The sequence below is a fragment of the Pistacia vera genome, unplaced genomic scaffold (assembly GCF_008641045.1).
Source record: "Pistacia vera cultivar Batoury unplaced genomic scaffold, PisVer_v2 Contig957, whole genome shotgun sequence".
Taxonomy (NCBI): domain Eukaryota; kingdom Viridiplantae; phylum Streptophyta; class Magnoliopsida; order Sapindales; family Anacardiaceae; genus Pistacia; species Pistacia vera.
In genome coordinates, this window is record NW_022196842.1 from 1 (window position 1) to 23,625 (window position 23,625).

At 30.7% G+C, this 23,625-nt stretch overlaps 2 protein-coding genes and 1 long non-coding RNA gene across 3 annotated transcripts; 1 reads left to right on the forward strand and 2 right to left on the reverse strand.

Annotated features, from left to right (window-relative positions):
* On the forward strand, positions 1 to 670 carry LOC116121040. The gene is made up of 3 exons (XR_004126645.1): positions 1 to 25; positions 106 to 262; positions 366 to 670. It is a non-coding gene; the product is annotated as an uncharacterized LOC116121040 (long non-coding RNA).
* A 5,419-nt stretch (positions 671 to 6,089) lies between these two features.
* On the reverse strand, positions 6,090 to 8,628 carry LOC116121041 (NAC domain-containing protein 83-like). Its single transcript, XM_031406996.1, has 3 exons — positions 8,481 to 8,628; positions 7,451 to 7,707; positions 6,090 to 6,557 (listed from the first exon to the last, which is right to left on the reverse strand). Exons 1-3 carry the CDS (start codon positions 8,626 to 8,628, stop codon positions 6,090 to 6,092), a joined length of 873 nt encoding a protein of 290 aa, XP_031262856.1.
* Positions 8,629 to 16,588: 7,960 nt separating this feature from the next.
* Positions 16,589 to 18,657, reverse strand: LOC116121042 (NAC domain-containing protein 83-like). The gene is made up of 3 exons (XM_031406997.1): positions 18,510 to 18,657; positions 17,506 to 17,771; positions 16,589 to 17,119 (listed from the first exon to the last, which is right to left on the reverse strand). Exons 1-3 carry the CDS (start codon positions 18,655 to 18,657, stop codon positions 16,589 to 16,591), a joined length of 945 nt encoding a protein of 314 aa, XP_031262857.1.
* Between the last annotated feature and the right edge of the window lie 4,968 nt (positions 18,658 to 23,625).

Sequence of the window (23,625 nt, forward strand, 5' to 3'; positions counted from 1 at the left end):
TGCCAAGAAGAGAATGAGAGCAATGGTGAGTAATTTCCCAAATTTGTGTTATAATCTTTTAAAACTATTTGTCTTCAAACTGATCTTTGTCCTTTAACAATGCAGAAAAATAGAGAAAAAAACTTCTACAAGTGTTACACCCCAGGCATCGCCTTCTGAATCATCAAGGGCAAGTGGAGATACTGGAGAGGTCAATTTGTCCAAGCCTAGTCATGTTAAGGATGAAGAAACAGGATCACAATTTGATGAAGATAACCTCAATGTAAGTTTGTTTTCTTGGTTACCTTTCATTGCTTCTTTGATTGCCTTTTTTTATGAAATTTATATATTTATTTATTTTTTGATGTAAGAACTTTATATGGCAGTGTGGGACAGGATTGATAAAGAAGTTCAAGAACAGGAATCCCAATTTGTTGGACCTTCTCAGCCACGAGTAATGCTAGAATGTAGTGTATGTTTTTTGTTCCACCCAATAGGTGTGCGCGATTGATTTCTTCATTGGTGACTTGTTATATCCAATGAACAAATCAACTGCTTTTGATGGTTTAATATCATTTTATGTTTCTGGGTTTTTATTACTGTTTCTGTTGTTTGTTTGGGACACCATTAAAAATGTGATTGTTTGAATGTTCTTGTGATACCTTGGAAAACAATAATCAGGTTTTTATTATAATATGAAAGTCTATATTATTATTAAATTTCTTACATTGTTTTACTTCATTAACATCACTACACATATCCCAATAATCAGCATATATATTATGAAAGACAAGTTTTTGTTAGAACTTCTTAGATCACCATGCATTGCATCCCACTTCTGTTACAAACTTGAAATTTCATTCTCATGGCAGCTTATCTTGCATTTCCTCCATTTTCTGCAGTTTTGTGTATATCTTTCTTAATTCATTCCTCTAGCATTTTGCATACTAGTTGTTGATTGTGTTAATATTGTTGAATTGAACTCCCCAATTGTTGGTTTCCAAAATGTGTAGAAGTCAATTGACATTTTCCATAGCAACACTTGAAGTAGAGCTTTGTATCCACAGTCACACCTTCTGTTGAAAAACTTTATTATGCATCCATCAATCTCTTCTTGTAGCTCAATATTTGAATGAGAAACCGATTGCCCTGATGAGCTTGAATTGCCTTGCATGGTTGATGAAGTTTTATGAAAAATGTTCGGGGTTTCATCTGAAATTTTGTATCTTATATGGCCTAAAAAAGTAAAAACTCTTCAGTGCAACCGTCTTGTGCAGTGGCCATGTGCAACGTCTGATGTTTTTTGGCCTTGCCATGTACACGTCAACACTGCCCAATTGATAAATTAATAATAAAAATGTTTTCTCAAGTAATTTATTGCACAAGCATTACTTCATAAGCCAAATTTTATCTAAGTGACCTTGAATAAAAATGTTAATAAAATCATGTCTTAATTTAATGTTAAAAAAATAACAACGTTAAATTATTATTTAAAAAATCATAAGTATCTTAAGTAATTGTTCCATTACAGCGAACTTGGGTTTTTAAATCATTATTTTTCACTTTTTTTTTTTTTTGGGGTAAGTTTTTTTTTAATTGGGTATTCGGCCCGTTTGTGCGTGTCTCAACTAATTTTTGTAGTCTACTGAACACTTTACAAACCTAATTGGTCAAGTAAGTCACAAATGTGATAGATGATCACTTTGTAAAACTTGAATACATGACCTTTGGGTAACTCACTCGGATGCTAAAGTCTTGCTGTCTAGCCGCAAAGTTACTAACATTGAAACATAATCCCTATCATATTAGGATATTTTAGTAATTATCAATCGATGGGCTTTTTAGTAATTTCATATCACCATATAGCATAGAAGGTCAAAATGGAAAAAGACTACAAATCCCTTGACTTTGGTTGACTTTTTTGGATGCAGTCTTAACGGCAAGGGAGTTTTTCATACTTTCCAATTAGGGCTGTGCCGCCGGAATTAACAACCCTTCAGGGGGGCCAGTAATAAAAACCTCAGTCTCCGTCGGTATGAATTTGCATTTGACCAACTTTGATGGTTAAAATACCAATTTTAAACTTGTTAATAAATAATAATTTTATGGAGAATAAATCTTGAATTACTTAAAATTCATCCACCACTACAATAAATTTGTCTACGAGGCTCTGGCCTTTATAACCCTCAAAAACAACACCGGTCGATCGACTTGGTAGAGCATTTTTTTAGAGTGATTATGGCCAATTCAGAAGCAAATTCGGTGGACTGGATGGGTCAAAGTTCAAGATTTAACCCTCAAACTCTAAAATACGCCAATTTAGCCTGGCATGTCCTGGGTTTGGCTTATAGTGGACCTTGAGGAAAGTGGGGGCCCGAAAACCTCCGTCATTTAAAAAAAAAAATGCCAATTTAGCCTAAAATTTAAATAAAATCTAGATATGTAATTTGATTGACCGGATGGGTTAAATTATAAAGATGTAAAACTTGACAAATCTATTTAATCCCCACATATTGAAAAGTGATATTTTGGTCCCAAAAGAAAAAAAAAAAAAAAAACCATGTTTTCTTGGAGCTTTCATAAGTAAATGGCATTTCTAATCAAGACTCATGCATTTACAATAAAAATGATTAGAAGGAAGTATACATAGACTAAGCCTTTGTTTGTTACACTATCCTGTATCATTATTCTGCTAATCTATTTGAATTAAAAAATAGGATATGTGTTTATTTACTTATTGGGCCAATCCAATATGAAAATCAATTCAACTAAAATAAGATTTTTTGTCTAAAAATGAAAAGAGGGTGAGACTTGTTTTCAGATTATCCAACTATATTCAACTGAAAACATTTTTCCAACTTAAAAATTTTTTCTTTCTTTCCTTCCTTTACCGTCCTCTCTCTTTCTCTCTCAATTTTCTCTTATTCTAATCTGAAAATTAATCCACCCAAGACCACCATCGCCTGCTAGCAACCATCGTTGGCGGCTATCGCTGACAACCATTGTAGCTCGACATGGCCGGAATAGTGCATGACCTGGTCGTTTTCGGCCACATTTATGGCCTGAGATCTGGCCGTTGAGGGTCAGATTCTTGTTGGGATTCATTCATTTAGGACATGGAAATAGAGTGAAAATGATGACCAAAGTGATGGATCCAAGGTAGAACACAAACATAACACATGAGCCAAAAATATTACAAGGTAAGGGTGAAATATTACCTACTCCTTTACTATTCAACTCTTGAATCTTCTTTCTTTCAGTCTTAATTCTTCAAATGAACTTGAAGAACTTCAAAATGTAGTCTACTCAAGCCAAGGAAAAGAGAGCCTAATATGAGTGAGAGAGAAAGTGAGTGTTTTTGTTTTTCATTTTGAAAAAAATGGTATAACACTTTATTTATATACCATGGGCACAAAGTGCAATTTTAAATTGTTTTGGGAATGGCTCAAATAATTTAAAATTAATCTTGGAAAGAGCATTTATTTCAAGCCCTTGGTTTTATGGTCAATTCATAATTAACCCAAATTTTAATCCCATTAAATATTATAACTCTTTAGAATAAAACCAATGCACTATTGCCTCCATTATTGAATACGATTCAATAATAATATATAATAAATCCTTATTACCCTTGGTTAGTACTAGCTATCCATGGATAATTATTTCTTACCAATACATTAATTCGGATGCAACCGTTTATATAAGATGATATTTAATGGAGACATGATATTCACCATCACATGATATTTAATAGAGACATTCAGCATGCCTACTATACAATGTTATTGTCCAATTAACACTACCTACGTTGGGAATGCTTCCATGACTTGATCTTTTGTAGATCTGTGTCATCTGGATATTTTACATGCAATATTAAATATACAGAAGAAGTAATAAACAACATGTGGAATCAAAACTCTTTCTTTTAATAATAAATTTGTACAAGATATAATGTCCTGGAACCGATAACACGATTGGTTCCTAGGGCATGCACTAACAATTATGGTCGAGATTTGGTCGTTGACGATAGCTAGATTTATAGATGTAGCAACAACCAGAATTTGGCTTTCAACGGCTACATTCTGGTCGAAAACGACTATGTCGACGCACGATCGGCCAGATCCAACCGATTGTGTGGCGTTCCGACGACTATCGGCTATCATCTGGCCGTGGTGGCTAACGATCGGCTTTCCTTTTGGGTGACTGGAGTGCTTTAGTTAATTTTTAAACTCTTATTGTTGAAGTGTTTAGCTAAATTAACAAATATAGGAGGTTAAAAAAATAATCTAAATATTTTTAGAAAATATACCAAACAACTATTCTATCTTAAAAACCTTTTTAAAAAAAATATACCAAATAATTATTCATCATTTGATTAAACTCTAATATACTTTTAAGATATTTTAGTTGTTAACATAACTCTTCATCTCTCGAGATCCGTGGGATATGATAGAAGATGATCAAGAAAACACAAATTTGACACAAGCCTAAGAACAAAAATTTAAGTTTTAAAATAGAAGTGACATGATATCATAAGAAATCATGAATCAAATAAAAAATATAGTGGAAATGTTATCGAAGATAAAAAGTGATTGACAAGGTTCTCAAAAGTCGTCCCCAAAGATTCGATCATGTTAGTGTTGCCGTATATAGAAGAATCCAAGGATTAATCAATGATGATCTTTAACTTTTAACTTGTGATACACAACTGTTACTATATCAAGTTTTTGGTGGAAGAAGTGAGATATTATCAATTATTCGGGTACATTTACAAATAAGGTTTAATTTATTACTCTTGTTCCACGTTTGGGTGACACCTATCATGCAGAGGAGAGTTCATAACATTTTCATCCCTGAGGTTTGGAGAAAATACCCTTTGATCCGGTAAAATTTGAAAATGTCATTATAGTCCCTGTTGAGTGTGAAACTGAAATGTATATTATACACCCATTTATCTTATTAGGAAGAATAAAAAATTAGGACTTTAGAGATCAATATAATAAAACTACAATGAAATAAAAAAACAAAAATAAATAGAATTTATAAAAAATTGAAAACATTTTCAAAACTAAAATTAAAGATTTAAAATAAAAAAACTAAAAATAAAAAAAAATTCTCATGTCAAATGTTATTTGTAATTTTATTGTCCTTAATTGTTTTTCTTTTTCTTAATGAAGATAATTTTATACTTTTATAATTAAAATGTTTCTTTTTGATTTTTTTAATTTGGTTTTACTATTCTTAAAAGTGTAAAATGACAATTATACCCTTACACCGTTTAATTTTCTTTGACCGCAATAATCTGACAGGGATTATAATAATTTTTTTAGATTTTATTGAACCAAAGTAAGTACTTTTTCCGTACTCCCAGGATGAAATTTTCAACAGCTCTACATTGGACTGCACAAGAGAAATATATTGTCGTGATGGCAAGGAAATAATAATAAAGATTGATTTATAATTCAATTTTATAAATTTCTTCTCACAACTTTAACGTGATATAGTTTGTAATTAGTTAGCACACAATTGGATAGACGGGATCTATTATGAGTTGACCAATTACGAACTATCGTGTTGAGATTATGAGAGAAAATTTGCGAGATTGGATTGTAAGTGTAGTATTGCCTAGAAAATAAATATCTTTTAAGCAAAAGAGATGTTACATTTGATTGATCCCTTTTTTTTTTTTTTTTGGTGGTTTGCCTCTTATCCCCTGGTATAGTAAATTTTATCCCCTTGTATAGTAAATTTGATTGATTAATTTTTTTGTAGATTATCAAAATCTAATTACATTTTGGCCATCGTTAAAAAATGTAAGTTAAAGAACCCAGGAGATTGACTTTTTTTTCTTTTTCTTTTATCTCTATTAATAGTTAATAAATCTAATTTTTTAAACTGAAATACTCTCCAAGATCTTTTCTTTTATAATTCTGTCAACAAATCATTCTCTCAAACCACTTCAAAGAATATAAAAATTAAGTAAATGAAACTATTGCATGAATCAAAACGAACACATATATGTAAAATATAATTCTTAATCATACAAAACTGGAGAAATCTGAAATAAATATATATAATCAAACATTCATGCAAGCTACCTTATTCTAATTTTACCAAGACCAAAGGCTGGGAAATAATTCCTCTGATGAATCCGGCTGCTCCATTTGATCATCAAAATAATAATCTGAATTCGAAATGTGAGTTAAAATTGGATCATATGAAGCATTTGATTGCTGTTGATCTTGTTGTTGGTGATCCAGAATTTGCATATTCATCACTTCATCATCAAGTTGTAAAGCCTCTGGCACTTGTAATATTTTCTCCTGTGCTTCACTAAAAAAATGAAGCTCCATGCCCATTGAATCATATGTTTCCTGCAAATTATTTTCTAGGTTTAAGAGCTGTCGTTGTTGTCGTTGTTGTTGTTCTTCGTCAACAAAATCAGGCTCCATCACCATTATTGAAGGGCTGCTCGATTCAAAACTATTCGTTAATTTAAAGTAACCTTTTCTAATATTCTCCATCTCTTCTTTTACACTTGCCTTGCCCTTGTACTTGATCTTACAAAGCCTCCATTCCTGAAAAAAAGAAAAAGAAAAAGAAGAAAATTTAGATGTTCTCAACAGAAACTGAGTATATTCAGGATCACCAAAAGGAATTGCTGAGAAAAGAAGAAGAAGTGGAAAGGACATTACAAAGTAGAGTTGATAGTAGTGATTTCTAGTCACTTTAGAAGCATGCTAGCGATCAATTCTGGTCAAAAAGCCACTAAAAAAAAAAGTTCTTTTTTTGAGTATTCATGCATGTTAAATATACTTTATATTATTTCTTCTTCCTATTAGTTTTTTTAAATCCCTAAAGTCAATTCGTTTATTCCTTTCTATTCTTCTTAATAAAGGTCTCAGCCTGAACCATGAATTAGTACTTGACTATAAGTGTTGTCACAAATTTTTTTACCATTATCTAATAAGAAAGATATTAGAAAAGGATTTAGTAAAAGAAAGTGAAAGATAAAACTATCCTAAATTGGGCTTTCATATTTAACTTAAAATCCCATATATGATTTTGTGAAGTCTTTATGATTGAGATTCAAAAGAAACACGACATGTATTATTATATAATGAAATTAAGCCTAAGGATTTACAAGAAATATATACCATGAATAATCATAACAGTAATGACTTACAACATACTAGGATAGGTTCATATAGCATTATATACACGGATATTCTCTAGCTAAGATGTCCTGATATTAATTACATCTGAACTATACTTAAATACCATTGGATTCACTTGTTGGATTGAAATAATATTTTGTAGATAAAAATCCAATAGTGATTGATTAAGTATAGCTCTGACATAATAAATATTTGGACATTCTAACTAGAGATTGATTCCTAATATATACTTGCAAAAAAAAGGATGGATATTGATATATAAATTAAGAAAACAAAAACAAATTAGGACTAACCGTTGTGTTTGAGTTGAGACTGTATTCATGCATAATCCAATTGGTCTTGAAGGCATTTTTACGCTTTCTTTCACTATCTCTAAACCTAATAAATGTTAGGGGTCTCTTGTAACCCACCACATTTTTGTCGTTGGCATTGATTTTCTTAACGTGACCTGTAGCTCTCCACCATCCTCGTTCTGGTACTTCTCTGGAATCAGTCTCCCTCATATAGTAACAATATCTCTCATTACTGGGTAAGACAACGGTGTGATCCCCTATATCAACATAGAAAATAGATAAATCAGAAAAAAAAAAAATATATATATAGTTTAAAAATATCATTGCATTGTTAATTGGTAACGTTACTATGTTGACTAAACCCACAAGAAATTAAATATGACTCATTTGTCTAATAATGATCTCTTAGTATATGAATCATTCTCTATTATATATGTTAATCTGCACACACTTAAAGCTTCTCTATATCTCTGATATGACACCACTAGTAAAAAGGGCAACACTGGCGTAGGACCAACGCCAGACTAGTTATTTCCTATGTCGATGTCACTCTACTCCGACGCAATACAATGCATCGGAAAATCGTCTGAGCATCCTGGTAGAAAAGATGATGCCCAATCCAAATTGAGAAACTATACAAAATCAAAAACAAAAAAAGAAAAAGAAAGTTTTTCAGTTTATGTAAATGTAAGTCTCTGTGCAAGGTTGGAATGAGAGAACTATAGGCAAATGTTAAGTCAAGACTTCATTGTAGCAGAGACAAGTTTTGAAAAGAAACAAGAAGTTGAGGATGCCCATACTTTAATGACGACCGTAGAAGCATATTTAATATATATATATATAAAATTACTTTCACAATATCCCATGATGCTAATGCAAAATCTAGTTGAAAAAGAATAAAAATAAATAAATCCAAGCACACAGTGAGAATGTCAAAGAAAACCCAAGCATACGGGACATCATAAGTGTTAAACAGAAGAATTATCAAATAAATGAAGAGAGAAGAAAGACAAAATGTAGCTTAACGCACAATGAAAGTCTTGAGGATCAAGCTCATATATGTTTCTTTTAACAATAAAACGATCATGGAGAGGCATCTCTTGTCCACATACTTTTCTTTTCAGTATATCAATGAGCTCTTCATCGGTGGGATTGAATCTAAACCCAGTTGGAATCATTTTTGTGGACCTAGTTCAGAATTTTAACACAACTCACAGCAATAATATTAAACTCGAACTGACCCCTTTACCTTTATGTTTAAAAACCAAACTGGAATCCCAAAATAATACACTTGAAAAAACCAAATGTCTGACTTAAAAGCTTAAGTTATCAGATTAAGACAACAGAAAACAAACGCTTAACACAAGCAATAGTATTAAACTCAAAGCGACCCCTTTACCTTATGTTCGGCTTAAATCAAACCAGAATCCCAAACTAATACTCTTAGAAAAATACCGAATGTTTAACTTTAAGCTAATTAGATAAAGACGACCAAAAAAAAAAATCCTAACCACAAATAACCAAGAAAAGACTTGAATTGGTAAGGATAATAGACTTGTACTCATTCAACACATATATTGATCTTATAAGAATTTGTTGTTGTTACTTTTATAGCCAATGAAAGATATTGCTATGGACATCCGAATTTAGTACAATCAGAAGGGGAGCCACATTGGGGTCCGCTACACAATTTGTTTAGGTTCAATTCTAAGGTTAAATTTATGTCTTTTCTTTGTCATTCACAATCCCCTAAGAAGAAAAATTATTGGCTCCACCTTTTAGGAAAATGCAGTCGTTATTGGTCATCTATATATTTCTCTTTTTTCAAAAAAAAAAAAAAAACATTGAAAGAGACCCTCAAACTGGGCAGATTGTAAATATGTTTAGACAATAATAAAGCTTAGGCCAAACCCAAAGGGGTTAGTTTAGCGGTGGAGGTTTGTTCCCTTTTTTTGAATTTTTAGGTTCAAACCTTGGAGTTACCTACCATAATAATATTGTGGTTTACTTAATCCTTTAGGTTTGTAAAGTGTTCAAGGAACCCCGATGATTAGTTAAGATGTGCGTAAGCTGACCCGAATACCCCAGTTATAAAAAAAAATAATAATAATAATAATAAAAAAAAATTAAAGCTTAGGAGAGCTCAGATTAGAAGTATGTGTTAATTTTTAATTAATATCCTCAAAAGAAATTTGATATTAAATTTTTAACAATTCATAACTAGAATGGGGAAGGACAAATATGATCTTAACAGGTCTAGTTAGAAACTAAATTATAGAAATTTCCAAACATATACATATTGAATATTATCGAGAGGTGAATTTCATATGATTTTGAATATAACTTTAATAATTAAAGACAGTGTAGATATCTATAATTTATTTTCTTTCAAGAAAAAACTAATAACGAGATTGGTATGCTATTGACCTTAAACTTTTGCATCGTGGGCCACAAATTAAACGTTCTTACTTTTAGTATACATGTTGAGTTTTATATGAAGAATCTAGGAGATTGTATCCAATGATTTTTTAATGATCATCAGGACACCCAAGATTGCACGTGTTTAAAGTAATTATAAAGTTTTAAATTAGTAAACTGATCACATGCATATAATTAACAGTAAATATATGAGATTATCTCAAATTTCATAAATGAATTAATAATAGTTTAACATTATCAAATTACATGTATATTTTTATTACATTATAAAAAAATTAATTTTACAAATTTACATTCTAAATAATAATGTCGACAATCACCATAACAAAAAAGACCTATTCCAACGCATATGAGTCGTTGTTCGAACTTGAAAATGTGTATCTCACTATAACTTAGCAACAATGTCACAAAAAATATTGGTGTGTCATTGTATAACGCTTGTCGTTGCAGTAATTTCTGTTAGGAGATTGTACAATGGAATACATACATTCGAGATTAATAACATATGAATAAAATCACACCACATAAAGAGACACGATATTTACGTGGTTTAACATAATCCGCCTACATCTATGGATGAGGAAAATTCACTATAGTTTTATGAATATGATATACAAGAGTACACATGACCATAAACCTGATATATAAAACAAAGCGAAAACGATCCCAATTTCTAAGACACTCTCCCTATGGTGTTTAATAACTCTTACATCAAATACCTTGTGTTCTCACATTCTCTCATAATCTTGAATTAGTTCTCATTCCTATATTTATAGGTAGGATATGAGATATTTTAATTCTAATAGGATTCAGATTTCAATTTCTTAAATTATATTCCTATTTTCAATTGTATTTTTGTTGCATAGTTCTTCCATAAAATATACATCTTGACATAGAAACAAATAAGAAAAGCGGGCCAAAATATCCCAATAATTTCTTAAAGAAAAAATAATAATTAACAATTAGAATTTACTGTAGAAAAGATATCTTTATCTATCTTTTGATATACTTGTATATATGTAACTTAATAAAATGTTTTAATCTACCAAAAATATTAAAAAAAAAAAAAAGAAAACTATATTTCGCAGCCAAGATCCAACCTTGTCGAATAAAGAAGAAACTCACGCGATCTCTTTATGACTTTATTTCACAAAGAAACAAAAACCTCTTTGTGAAAGCTTTTGATTATTACTTCACTAATCAAAGAGGAATTTAACGTTACGTCACAGGTAAAATCAAGCAGTGCAAATTGAGGACAGGTTAAATCAATGCTTTGTTAATTGGAGAAAATTGCAGCACATTTACCTGTTGATTAAACACTAAATTAACAGTCAAAAGCTAAATTTAATTTTAACTTTATTGGCGGCGTCTAATTTACTCGGAACTCCCACAATATCTTTTAAGATGATCGATTTTTTTTACTAATTTTATCAATGAATCGTACTTCTTATATTAAGATTTTAGGTAATATGATTTTTATTTCTAATTTAATTATTCAAATTATTATTATTATTATTATTATTATTATTATAGTCCCAATATGTGAATCATTGGACTGCAAATTAATCCATTATTATTATTATTATTATTTTTTTTTTTTGTGAGGATCCAATAATCAAATACACATTACATTTTATTTGTAATTTGTAAAACAATACATTTTATTTGCAGAATGAGCGAAGAATGTAGCGAATGAATGAAATATATATTTTTTAATTTTTTAAGGACCATTAAGGGTACATGGAAAAATAAATCTTATTTTTATACATAGAATTTATAAAGACAGAGATAAATATATTAGTGATTAGAAACCCGACTCGTGTTGTGACCTGGTCAGCCCACCGGGTCATGGGTCGAGCGATTTAACCAATGTGAACTGTGGGTCAAATCGGTGTTCAAATGTTTAAAATCTAACAAAACACTCCTCAAAATTACATGTAAGTCCCCATAGGTTTGAAATCTTGTAAAAACCCATCAAACACCACAGTCAATATCGTCAAATAGGGCCTATTTTCAGTGACAATAACACTCCCAATTACCATGAAAACACTCTCCTCAGTCTCCTAACCAAAATACATCTCATCCCTCCCCCGTTGCCTCCCCAATTGTCGGCGACAAAGGGTTTTTTCCAATAACATTGTTTTGTAATTTCCGGTCGATTCGCTCATCAAAAATCGGCGCCGTTGCCGCCATTCCACTCATCGGCCATTCCTTTTCAAAAGCCCTAGCATTATAGCCTTCAATTGTTCACAGACTAATGTCCTAATTTTTAGGGTTTTGAATTAATAGGAAAACTTGTAACCCAAAAATATATATTATATCATGATTGACCTATAATGTATCTCTCTAAATATATATATATATATTATTCTAGTTATTACAATTTTTTTTTCATTTCATGGTGAATTTTTGAATAAAATGTGACGTAAATAAAAAATAAAAATAGGAAACACCAGCATTAAGAACAATTGAATTTTTCTTTACAATTTATAATCACAATTAAAATCCAAATTCCTATCTGATAAAGTTGAAACTCCCTCCGTGCATTATTCAAATATTTTACGAAGAAACAAAAAGCTCCTAAAGAATGTTACATCGAGTAAAGGAGGTTTTAACTTTTTATATATACAACAATTAAAATAAGACCCTGAATTTTATTTTATTATTTGTAGACATTCCATTTTAACAGTACATAGGAGAAAAAAGCAACAAGCTTTAATCATTATAATTGACATATAGAAAACCATCAATTGATGATCCATGTTAATTTTGAACAAGAAATGCAACAAAAACAATTGCAATAGTAAATTGAATATAAAATACGAGGCAAAATCAATCTTCAGTATTGCATGTCAATGATTGCATATCAATGATTGCATAACTTTTTATATCTACTATAAAAATGATTGAAAAATGTTATAACTAGATTAAAGTTTTATCAGACCTAAAATGTGAAAGGAATATCAAATATAGGATATCATACTAGGTAACGATAATCATATAGTTATTGATCATTATAAGAACTATAATTTTATGACAACTATGATTCCGTTTGGTTTATTATTAGGTAATTTTTAGAATAATCTTTTAAAAAAATTTAAATTAGGTGGGTATTACGATTTAAAATTTTAAAAATTAACATAAATACTCCTATGTTTATTTATTTACTAAACATCCTTATAATAAAATATTCAAAGTTAACAAAAACACTTTTAATCCACTCATAATACAAATAGCCGGCCACCACCGTCGGAGGGTGGTCGGAGTTGCCTTATCGGCGCATGATCAGCTTGATTTTGCCGGTAGTGCGCTAATGTAGCATTTTCGGTGGATCTGGCCGGAAAATGCCAGATCTGCGGCTAGATTTGGCCATTGACGGCCAGATTTAGCCGCATTTGGTCGTTAATGACGGCCAAAGATACGGCCGTCGTTGACAACTGTCTACGATTGGCCGTAGATCTGGTTGGAAAACGCTAGATCGACGTATTACATCAAATTCCAGCCACCTTTCGGTAGTAGTAGCCGAAATCTAGTAAATTTAGGTTATCGTGGTGTTTTTGTCAAATTTTATTATTTAATTAAATTAACAAATTTAAAGAGATTAAAAAAAATAAAATTAATTTTTTTGGGAAAACTAGAATAATTTTCCTAATACGTGAACCAAAGGAACGTATATTTTTATAACAAAATTATTTCAGTCTCTCAGTCGGAGTTGCAGTGCTAGTTATGTTAAGTGGATTTGGGGCCTGCTACCCTGGTACTGTCCCTTGCAAGGTAGCCATCTGTTGTTGTAGAGTTTGGACAACTGTGGTCAATGCTCCAGTCATGTCCATCATCTGTGGAGCGGTTGAAGTCCCCGCAACCAGATTTGGATTACCAGTTTGTCAACGTTAGAGTTTGCACCTCCTCATTAATTACTCACAAATTGTCAGCGTCGGCATTGCCAGCACGATTGATTTCGGTTCTACTATTTGATCTAGTTGTGCTAAGTCATGATTGGCATTGAACGAATCTGGAAAATCAAACAAGATCTATTGTCCAAAATCGGCCCATAACAACCCCTGACTCATGAGGCATTGCGAGGGATTGTGGTTTTCTAGAAAATAAACATGATCCATTGAAGTTGTGCATCTCATAAATTGGGGATAGGTGTTTGCCTCGCCCAGTCAAGGATCGGGACGGGCTCGGACCCAAGAAAATTCCCCAACCCTAGGGATGGGCTGGGGATGGAGATTGACCTTCTCCCCCACACACACACACACACACACACACACACACACACACACACACACACACACACACGTGTGTGTGTTCTTTTAATTTAAAGAAATATAAATGCTATTGCTCTTTTAATATTATTTAAATAAATTTCAATATAAGGTAAATATTTTTGAAATTTCTTTAACTTTTTATGTTATACAAATGAAACTCAAGAAGGTATTAATTTCTAAGAAATAATCTCCTAATAACACAATCCCTTTCATCTAAAATAATTCCATATAGACGATGAGTTGCAAATTATATACCTAATTTTATATTAATACGAAATTTTTTTAATCTTTTATATGGTTTCATTAAATTATTATCACACTCTAGTTTTTAAAAATTATCACACTCTAGTTTTTAAAAAAGTTTCCACCATATTTTTGATGTTGTGCTTTCCTTGCAATGATGATGAATTCATGCTTTTAAGTATTAAATTTGAAGTGTGTTATTTCTATAATCGATAATGAAATAATTTTATTATTATATATATATATATATATATTGCATAAAAATACATAATACCATTTCATTAAAAAACTTTAATATAAGATATTTCTATGCAATCTTATCAATATTCAATAAATCTTGTTAATATTATATTAATTTGAATAGTTGAAAATTAATCAATGAAACAAACTAAACAAATTAACTAGAAGAAGGAAGAGGAACTTTATACAAGAACAAATTAAAATCGTTGTAAATTAAAATTACCAATTTATTAGAAGAAGGCAAATGAACTTTATGTGTATTATAAAGATGGAGAGACACAATAAATTGTATCACATAAGTTTAATATCTAATTTTAGACAATAATATTTTCTGAATTCTAATATCTAATTTTACTAAATATCTAACAAGTTAATAATGTTATATCTAACAAGTCTAACAAGTCTTACTACATATTATAATTGATCATGGATTATATCTAACAAGTCTTACTACATGTTATAATTAATTTGTAACATTTCATTTAAATAATAATCTGTAATTAATTTGTCCAGTAATTTTGCTTGAAATTATCTTAATCATTTTCTTTTCTAAAAAAATATCACATTTGTCAAGAAATTACCACTTTAATAATTATTATTTTCACACTATTAATTGATCAAATTTGATTATAATTGTGGGAACATTGAGTGAAATCATATATAAATGAGTAATAATAAATGTTTTTGTATTCAAATAAAAGCTAAATATTTTAGCTTTTTACTTATCTAAAAATGAATAAACCTAAAACATCTTAATCTATTAAAAAACAAACCCTTGTACTTCTAAAAATTAGATACAAATGATAATGGGTAATGCTATGCGTACTAACGGATTTTACTAACCAATGTACTAACTTAAAGCATAGTACGGGTGCCATACGCATAGTACGGGTACTATATGTGATTTTAACAAAGGTTAGTACACTGGTTAGTAAAATCCGTTAGTACGCAAAGTATTATTCAATGATAATTTACTTTAAAAAACAAAAAATAAAAAACCTAAGGCTCTAATGCCCATGAAAATCCTAACCCGACCCACGCTCAAGAATCCTAAAGCCCATCAAAGCCCTAACCTAGCACACAGTCAAGAATCCTAAAGCCCATTATAACCGTTGACCCCGTTGACCTCGCAAAGACCTCGTTGACGGAGGCGAGGCCGAGGGTCAACCTAATCCCCATAGGCTGGGCTTGGGATCCCCCTTCATCCCCGACCCTAAGGATGGGTCGGGCTTGAGGAATCCCCAAGGGGTTGAGGATAGGCCCAGAGAATGGGATCCCCGGCTCCACCCTACCCCAACCCGCTCCCATCCCAACAATAAACTACCTTTCATGGATTTCAACACCGAGAAACCATATTTTATCAACCATACATCATACAACGAGAAATGAAAAAAAATAATTAATAATTATCACTAACCTTGAATAGATGATATTTGGGCAACCAATATAGCACCGGTGTTGACATGTACTCTTGACGTTGGCTTTGTGTTGGGGAAGAGAATGGACAAAGTTTCCGACACATTCTTTTCCCAACCAACCTATCTCGACGAGCTATTGATGCTCTTTTTAGTATCAGAAAACAGTAATGTTGATGCATTATATTTGTCTCTCAATGCTGACCCTATAGTGATATATTTTTTCAACTATAAATATCAGAATTTTTTTTGTTAAAAAATCTTTTTTTTTTTTTTGGTTGTTGTTGTTGTTGAGGATTTTAAAATATTAGTGAAAGAATTAAAATCCAATAGTCTTGAAAAAAAAAGAAAAAGTTAAAGAAGAATGTGTAATTGAACAAATCATTCATTCAAACAAAAAACTTAAGAACCTCAAACGATAAAATGAATCAATCCTGACATAAATTTTTCTATACAGAAATTAACCAAAAGCTAATTCTAGTAAATTTCACTCATTTCACCGAGGTTTCTCAGAAAAAATAAAAAAAATTCTAATAAGACCAAAGGCTAGGAAATAGTTCATCCGATACATCGAAGAAATAATTCGAAGTAGTAATGTGAGTTAAGATCGGATCATATGATGCATTTGATTGTTGCTGTTGTTGTTGGTGATCATCCATCACTTCCATTTGCATATTTTCCTTAAAATTATAAGATCCATTCACTTCATCATCCAGTTGTAAAATCTGAGGCAATTGCTGTAAAAGCTGCATGTCCATTGAGCTGCTTACTTCAGAAAAAGTTTCATACAGATTGTCTATCTTTAAGAATTGTGGCTGCATCACCATTATTGAACTGCTGATGGCTTCAGAATGAGGGTCATATTCATAAAAATTGTCTAGCTCTGGTTGCTCCTGTTCTTCTTCACCAATAAAATTTGGTTGCATCACCATTATTATTGAACTGTTGCAGCTGACTTCAAAATCAGTACTCCTTAATGTGTAGTCGTTCTTAGTATTGTGATCCACCTCTTCTTTCACACTTGACTTTCCTTTATACATGATCTTACAAAGTCTCCATTCCTGAAAAATCAAAAATTAAATTGAAAAATCAAATTATGAATGAGGCATAAGAAGACATTTCTCTAGGAAGCAAAATGATTATCAAAATAGTGGGTGGCAATAATACATTTTGCTCCTCTATTTTTATTTTTTAATATATTTTGCATTGGTACATTGATATTCTTTGAAAGAAAAAGTTCATTGTTCATCAAAAGGGGGGAAAAAATGGGCCTTAAATGAACATGGAATTGACACATTGATAAGACCTTATTCCACCCAACATATTTTCTTTTTCCAAATTTGAATACAAGTTATTGAAAAAGTAATAATTTTCCTAATCTTTATAGTATAATTTTCCATAAATAACACTCAAAAATTAAACATAGGAGCATGAAAAGGGCACAAACCGTTGTGTTGGAGTCAAGGTTATATTCGTGCATAATCCAATTAGTTTTGAAGGCATTTTTTCGATTTCTTTCATTATCGGTAAATTTGACAAATGTGAGAGGCCTCTTGTAACCCACCACATGTTCAATATTATCATTATCAGCATAAATTTTCTTAACATGACCGGTAGCTCTCCACCATCCTCGACCCATTACTTCTCTGGAATCGGTTGCCCTTATATAATAGCAGTATCTCTCATTATCAGATAACACCACCGTTGGATCCCCTGTAACAATATGAAATTTATTAAATGAATAAGCTGGGATAAAACTTATTAAAATGATACGCACGAATTATAAAATAATAATAACATATGTTAGAGTAAAATCAATTATAGAACATGATTGCCTGATTAAATTTTATTCATGTTTCTTAGGTTAATGGTGTATATACAACATTATCAAAATCATATTAATTGGTTTAGAGTGTGAGATTCAAATTTTAAGTTATTTCAATAGTCATTATCAACAACAATCATACACTTCGCTTTTATGATCTCTCTCTCTCTCTCTCTCTCAGTCCTGCACAGAAACTTAGGCAATTCTTGTTTACAAATGAAGCAACAATTTTACTTTTTTTTTTTTAAACCAAAAAAAACAAAAAAAAAAAGGAAACTGAAAATTCTATTGATTCTTATCCATAAAAAGAAAGATGGAGTATATGATACGCATGGCAATTATGCAAATGCAAAATATCAGAACTTCATCTAAAAACCATGCAAATGCAAAGTGTTTTAGAAAATTAAATTATAAATAAAGAACCAAATAAAATTGAAATATGGAGTCTATGCGAATCAAAGTCAGAACTTCATGGGACCGAAATTAAGCATTAAGGAGAAATGAAGACATTACATCATGCTGAATCCTAAACTCTAAACGAACATAAAACAGACAATAGAGAAGATGATTGAACTGAAATCAAATGAACAACAAAGAAATGAAGAGAGAATGTAAACTGAACACACATTCAAGATCCTGTGGATCAAGCTCATATACATTTCTTTCAACAATGAAAGTATCATGCACAGGCATCTCTTGCCCCGATACTTTTCTTTCCAATATTTCAATCAGCTCCTCATCGGTGGGATTGAATCTGAACCCTGTTGGCATCATCATTTGTCTTTGTTTAATGGTTTATGTCTTGAATCCAGTCGTATATATATACAATGAGAAGCCTTTACAGTCACAACCATAGCGGGACAAAAAAGATTTATTTAAACAAAAGTAAAAACAAAAAGATGAGCAAAACCTACAGTAACCAAGACAAAGACAACTGAAAAAAATTAAAAGAATGCATGCACGCTTCCGTATATTTTGTTTATTAAAGCGTAGACATGTTGCTACTTTATATCCCGAATAATATAAATAAATAAAATTATCCAGTGAGGCAGTGACAACAAAGATTTATTTTTACCTATTTTCTAATAATCTAGCAAAAGATGTGGGACCTAATTGATTGGAAATAGTGACTGCACTTGTTTGAAAAATAATACCCTATTTGTTTAACTATTTAAAACTTTATTTTATTATTCTATTTAAAGTAAATAGTAAAAAAACGTGTTTGTTTTAATATTGACAGAATTCAATTTGAAATCTAATCCTATTCAAAGACATTTTTTGGACTGAAAATGGAAAATTGTTTCTTGTTACCCTATTCTATTAACTCAAAATATTTAACAATTACATTTTACAATAAAAGTTTATAAATTAACAAAAACACTTCTACCCACTCAAGCCACTATTGGCCGCCAACCGCTGCCGGTCGCCAGTGTCAGAACGACGAATGATTGGTCGGATCTAGTCGATTGTGTTTTGATCTGACTGTTTCTGGCCAGATCCACCATTTTTAAACAATAAGTTAATGATTTTGAATGTAAGACTTAACATTTTATTTCTTGTCAATAGTTTCTGTTATGCCTAAAAAATCAGGGCTGACACACGCTTACATCAGCAAGCACCAATCAGAGTTTAGAAAGACTTTGTGTCGTCCAGGTGCTACCACGTCAACCCAAGACAGAAAAATAACGACTGTTATCAACTTATCAGATTTAGGTTTTGTCTATGAGTGACTAAGGATCGCACACCTATCCAAACCCTAGATAATTTGAAGATATTTCCTAAGTTATCAGCTAATGGGAGGCAATGAAAGACTTTCACGACACCTATCCACTTGCAGATTTGTAATCATTACCTTGAATTCCTCTATTATAAATAGAGGACTTCCCTCTTATTTTCGGGATTATGATCTTGAACCCTCATTCTAATTTTAATATTTATTTTTAGAGTAAAGATAACCTACAAGAAAGAGACTGACTCGATATTCTCTCTGAATACTTAGTTATTGTACCTCTGTTCGCTGTTCGTTTTATGCTACCTCTTGTAATCTCTCATATATAAAAGAAACAGTGGATGTAAGAATCGCTTTAAGCATCCGAACCATTTTAAAAATTATTTCTCATTTATTATTCAGTATTTGCATTCAATTATATTGATTAGCTCTTAAATCAATCATATCACATATAACTTCTGAGAATAGATTAACACTTTACACATGTTACTCATTGGTGTCAAAATCACGCATCAACAATTTTAATTTACGATATTTTTCTATCAATATATTCAAATAAAAAATTTATAAAGTTTAACATAAAAATCGACATTTCAAATTATATTACAAGTTTTGTGTTTCAGTTTATAATTAATCTAATTATCAGCGTACCGTTTAGCATGCTATTAAATGTACATTTCATGTAAATTTGGGAATATCAGTAAACCGTAATGATTTCAAAAAATAAAATAAAATTTATGTAATATTTATAGTGGATGGGGGTATGACACGACACTCATACTTGAATAAGATATATAATTTATTTATTTTTTTTATGATCAGGGTGTCTGAAATAGTTTGTATACATCTCAACTAATTCCTCAAACACTAAAATTATCAACATGTATATAATTCATTTATCTTCTCAATAATAATAATAATATAATACAAAAATGATACGGCTTTTCAGAACTTTACCTTAAAAAAAATTTATAATCTCCAGCTAAGATCCAACACCTTATAAATAAAGTGGAAACTCCCATCACCACTTTATGTCATAAAGAAACAAAAAGCTCCCAGTGAAAGTTTGTAGTTATTACTTTAAGCAAAGAACGATTTAACTTTGTGTCGAAAAAACCTAACTCCCGGTAATATAGCAGTCAAAAGCACTAACTTTATTCGAGGGAATCAAATTTAATAATNTAATCTAAATATTTTCAAAATATCATATTTCAAATAATGTATTAAACATGTATTTTCTCTTTTTAATCAGATTTTAAAACAATAAGTTAATGATTTTGAATGTAAGACTTAACATTTTATTTCGTATTACAAGTCCCACGTTTCATTATATACTTAGTATGATGTTCATTTTATATTTCTTGTCAATAGTTTCTGTTATGCCTAAAAAACCAGGGCTGACATAAGCTTACATCAGCAAGCACCAATCAGAGTTTAGAAAGACTTTGTGTCGTCCAAGTGCTGCCACGTCAACCCAAGACAGAAAGATAACGGCTGTCATCAACTTATCAGATTTAGGTTTTGTCTATGAGGGACTAAGGACTGCACACCTATCCAAGCCCTAGATAATTTGAAGATATTTCCTAAGTTATCAGCTAATGGGAGGCAAGGAAGGACTTCCACGACACCTACCCATTTGCAGATTTGTAATCATTACCTTGAATTCCTCTATTATAAATAGAGGACTCCCCTCTTATTTTCGGGATTCTGATCTTGAACCCTCATTCTAATTTTAATATTTATTTTCAGAGCAAAGATAACCTATGAGAAAGAGACTGACTCGATATTCTCTCTGAATACTCAGTTATTGTACCTCTGTTCGCTGGTCGCTTTATGCTACCTCTTGTAATCTCTCATATATAAGAGAAACAGTGGATATAAGAATCGTTTTAAGCAACCGAACCACTTTAAAAATTATTTCTCATTTATTATTCAGTATTTGCATTCGATTATATTGATTAGCTCTTGAATCAATCATATCACGTGTAATTTCTAAGAATAGATTAACACTTTGCACATGCTAGTCATTGGTATCAAAATCACGCATCAACAGTTTCATTTAACAGTTTTAATTTACGACATTTTCTATCAATATATTCAAATAATAAATTTATAAAGTTTAACATAAAAATCGACATTTCAAATTATATTACAAGTTTTGTGTTTCAGTTTATAATTAATCTAATTATCAGTGTACCGTTTAGCATGCTATTAAATGTACATTTCATGTAAATTTGGGAATATCAGTAAACTGTAATGATTTCAAAAAATAAAATAAAATTTATGTAATATTTATAGTGGATGGGGGTATGACACGACACTCATACTTGAATAAGATATATAATTTATTTATTTTTTTTATGATCAGGGTGTCTGAAATAGTTTGTATACATCTCAACTAATTCCTCAAACACTAAAATTATCAACATGTATATAATTCATTTATCTTCTCAATAATAATAATAATATAATACAAAAATGATACGGCTTTTCAGAACTTTACCTTAAAAAAAATTTATAATCTCCAGCTAAGATCCAACACCTTATAAATAAAGTGGAAACTCCCATCACCACTTTATGTCATCAAGAAACAAAAAGCTCCTAGTGAAAGTTTGCAGTTATTACTTTAAGCAAAGAACGATTTAACTTTGTGTCAAAAAAACCTAACTCCCGGTAATATAGCAGTCAAAAGCACTAACTTTATTCGAGGGAATCGAATTTAATAATTACATATATGTTTTAAGAGTATATACAACATTTTATATAAGTTCATCTAGCGTAATATTACACACAATATTTTTATATAATATTTTTCATACAACATGTTGTGACATAATTTTAAATTAAAAATACACTTCACTCAATATTTTTTGTCACGTTATGTTGTATATGTAGTATTAGTCGTTCATCTATTTATTTTAATCAAACTGATTTATATATAAAGTTTGTATATCAAACATTATTCATGTCATTATCTCGAAAAGCGATTGAATGTCTCAATATTAGGTCCCCAACACTCCAATAATGTGAATATTTGGAAAGTGAAATGTAATAATAATGTTTCCTTATGAAGAGTACATACTTTTACTCATAATTAAGGACCAAATTTAGTTTGAAATGATTATTTATTATTGTGATTTTATAAATTTACTCTTGTATTTTTTAATTAATTAGCGGACAGAGAGGCATTTGTAGTAGTTTTTTTTTTTTTAATCGTAAGGGCATTTTTCTACTTTAGCATCTCTGGGGGCGGATGAAATTAACACTAAAATATATTACAAAATATTTTTAACCAAAAATGTTTAAAATTAAAAAAATAAAATAAAATAAGGTGGTCAGTCACAAGTTTCCCAACGCCGCCAACACCATTGGATAATTCTTCGAGCAATTAATCCAACGGAGTTGACGAGGAAGCCAGAGGCCATATTAGCAAACCGAAAAAGTTTGGTAGAAACTTTTATGGCTCTCTATGGTCAAATGTTGAAGCGAGGATTCTTGTATTTTAATATTTTTATTATGTTTATAATTTAATTAGAAAATTATTTATACAAAAATTTAGTGTTTACATTTTTTCTTAGGGTATTTTTGTAATTGACACTCCCTAAAGCAATTTTTGAATCCTAAAAGTTGTTTAAATCCACTTTTAGAGGTGGGAATTAAACCTGGGCCCAAAGGGCCCGGCCCAAAAAATGGGTCCTATAAGGGCTAGTACTAGGTCCCGACCAGGCCCAAACCCCTATAAAATATCCTTTATTATGAAATTGACAGTAAATGGAAACGTTAAAATGTAATTTTACAAAAAAATTGGACTGTTGAGCCAACGGTCAAATGGTTGTTGACCCTTAATTCCCACCCATTTTCCTCACTACTCTCAACTCTCCACTCTCAATCTCTCAACTCCAATGATCAAACTCTCTTCAATTTCATCTATTATTCAATTGATTATTTATATTTATTCATTATTCATTATTCAATTTCTTCTATTATTCATATTATTATTTATATTATTCAAT

Coding starts and splice junctions, on each gene's coding strand:
- LOC116121041 (XM_031406996.1), bottom strand. CDS start 8,628: ATGATTCCAACTGGGTTTAGATTCAATCCCACCGATGAAGAGCTCATT. Junction 7,708..8,480: donor TGATCCTCAAGACTTTCATT/GTGCGTTAAGCT, acceptor ATGTTGATATAG/GGGATCACACCGTTGTCTTA. Junction 6,558..7,450: donor GTCTCAACTCAAACACAACG/GTTAGTCCTAAT, acceptor TCTTTTTTTCAG/GAATGGAGGCTTTGTAAGAT.
- LOC116121042 (XM_031406997.1), bottom strand. CDS start 18,657: ATGATGCCAACAGGGTTCAGATTCAATCCCACCGATGAGGAGCTGATT. Junction 17,772..18,509: donor TGATCCACAGGATCTTGAAT/GTGTGTTCAGTT, acceptor ATATTGTTACAG/GGGATCCAACGGTGGTGTTA. Junction 17,120..17,505: donor ACCTTGACTCCAACACAACG/GTTTGTGCCCTT, acceptor TTGATTTTTCAG/GAATGGAGACTTTGTAAGAT.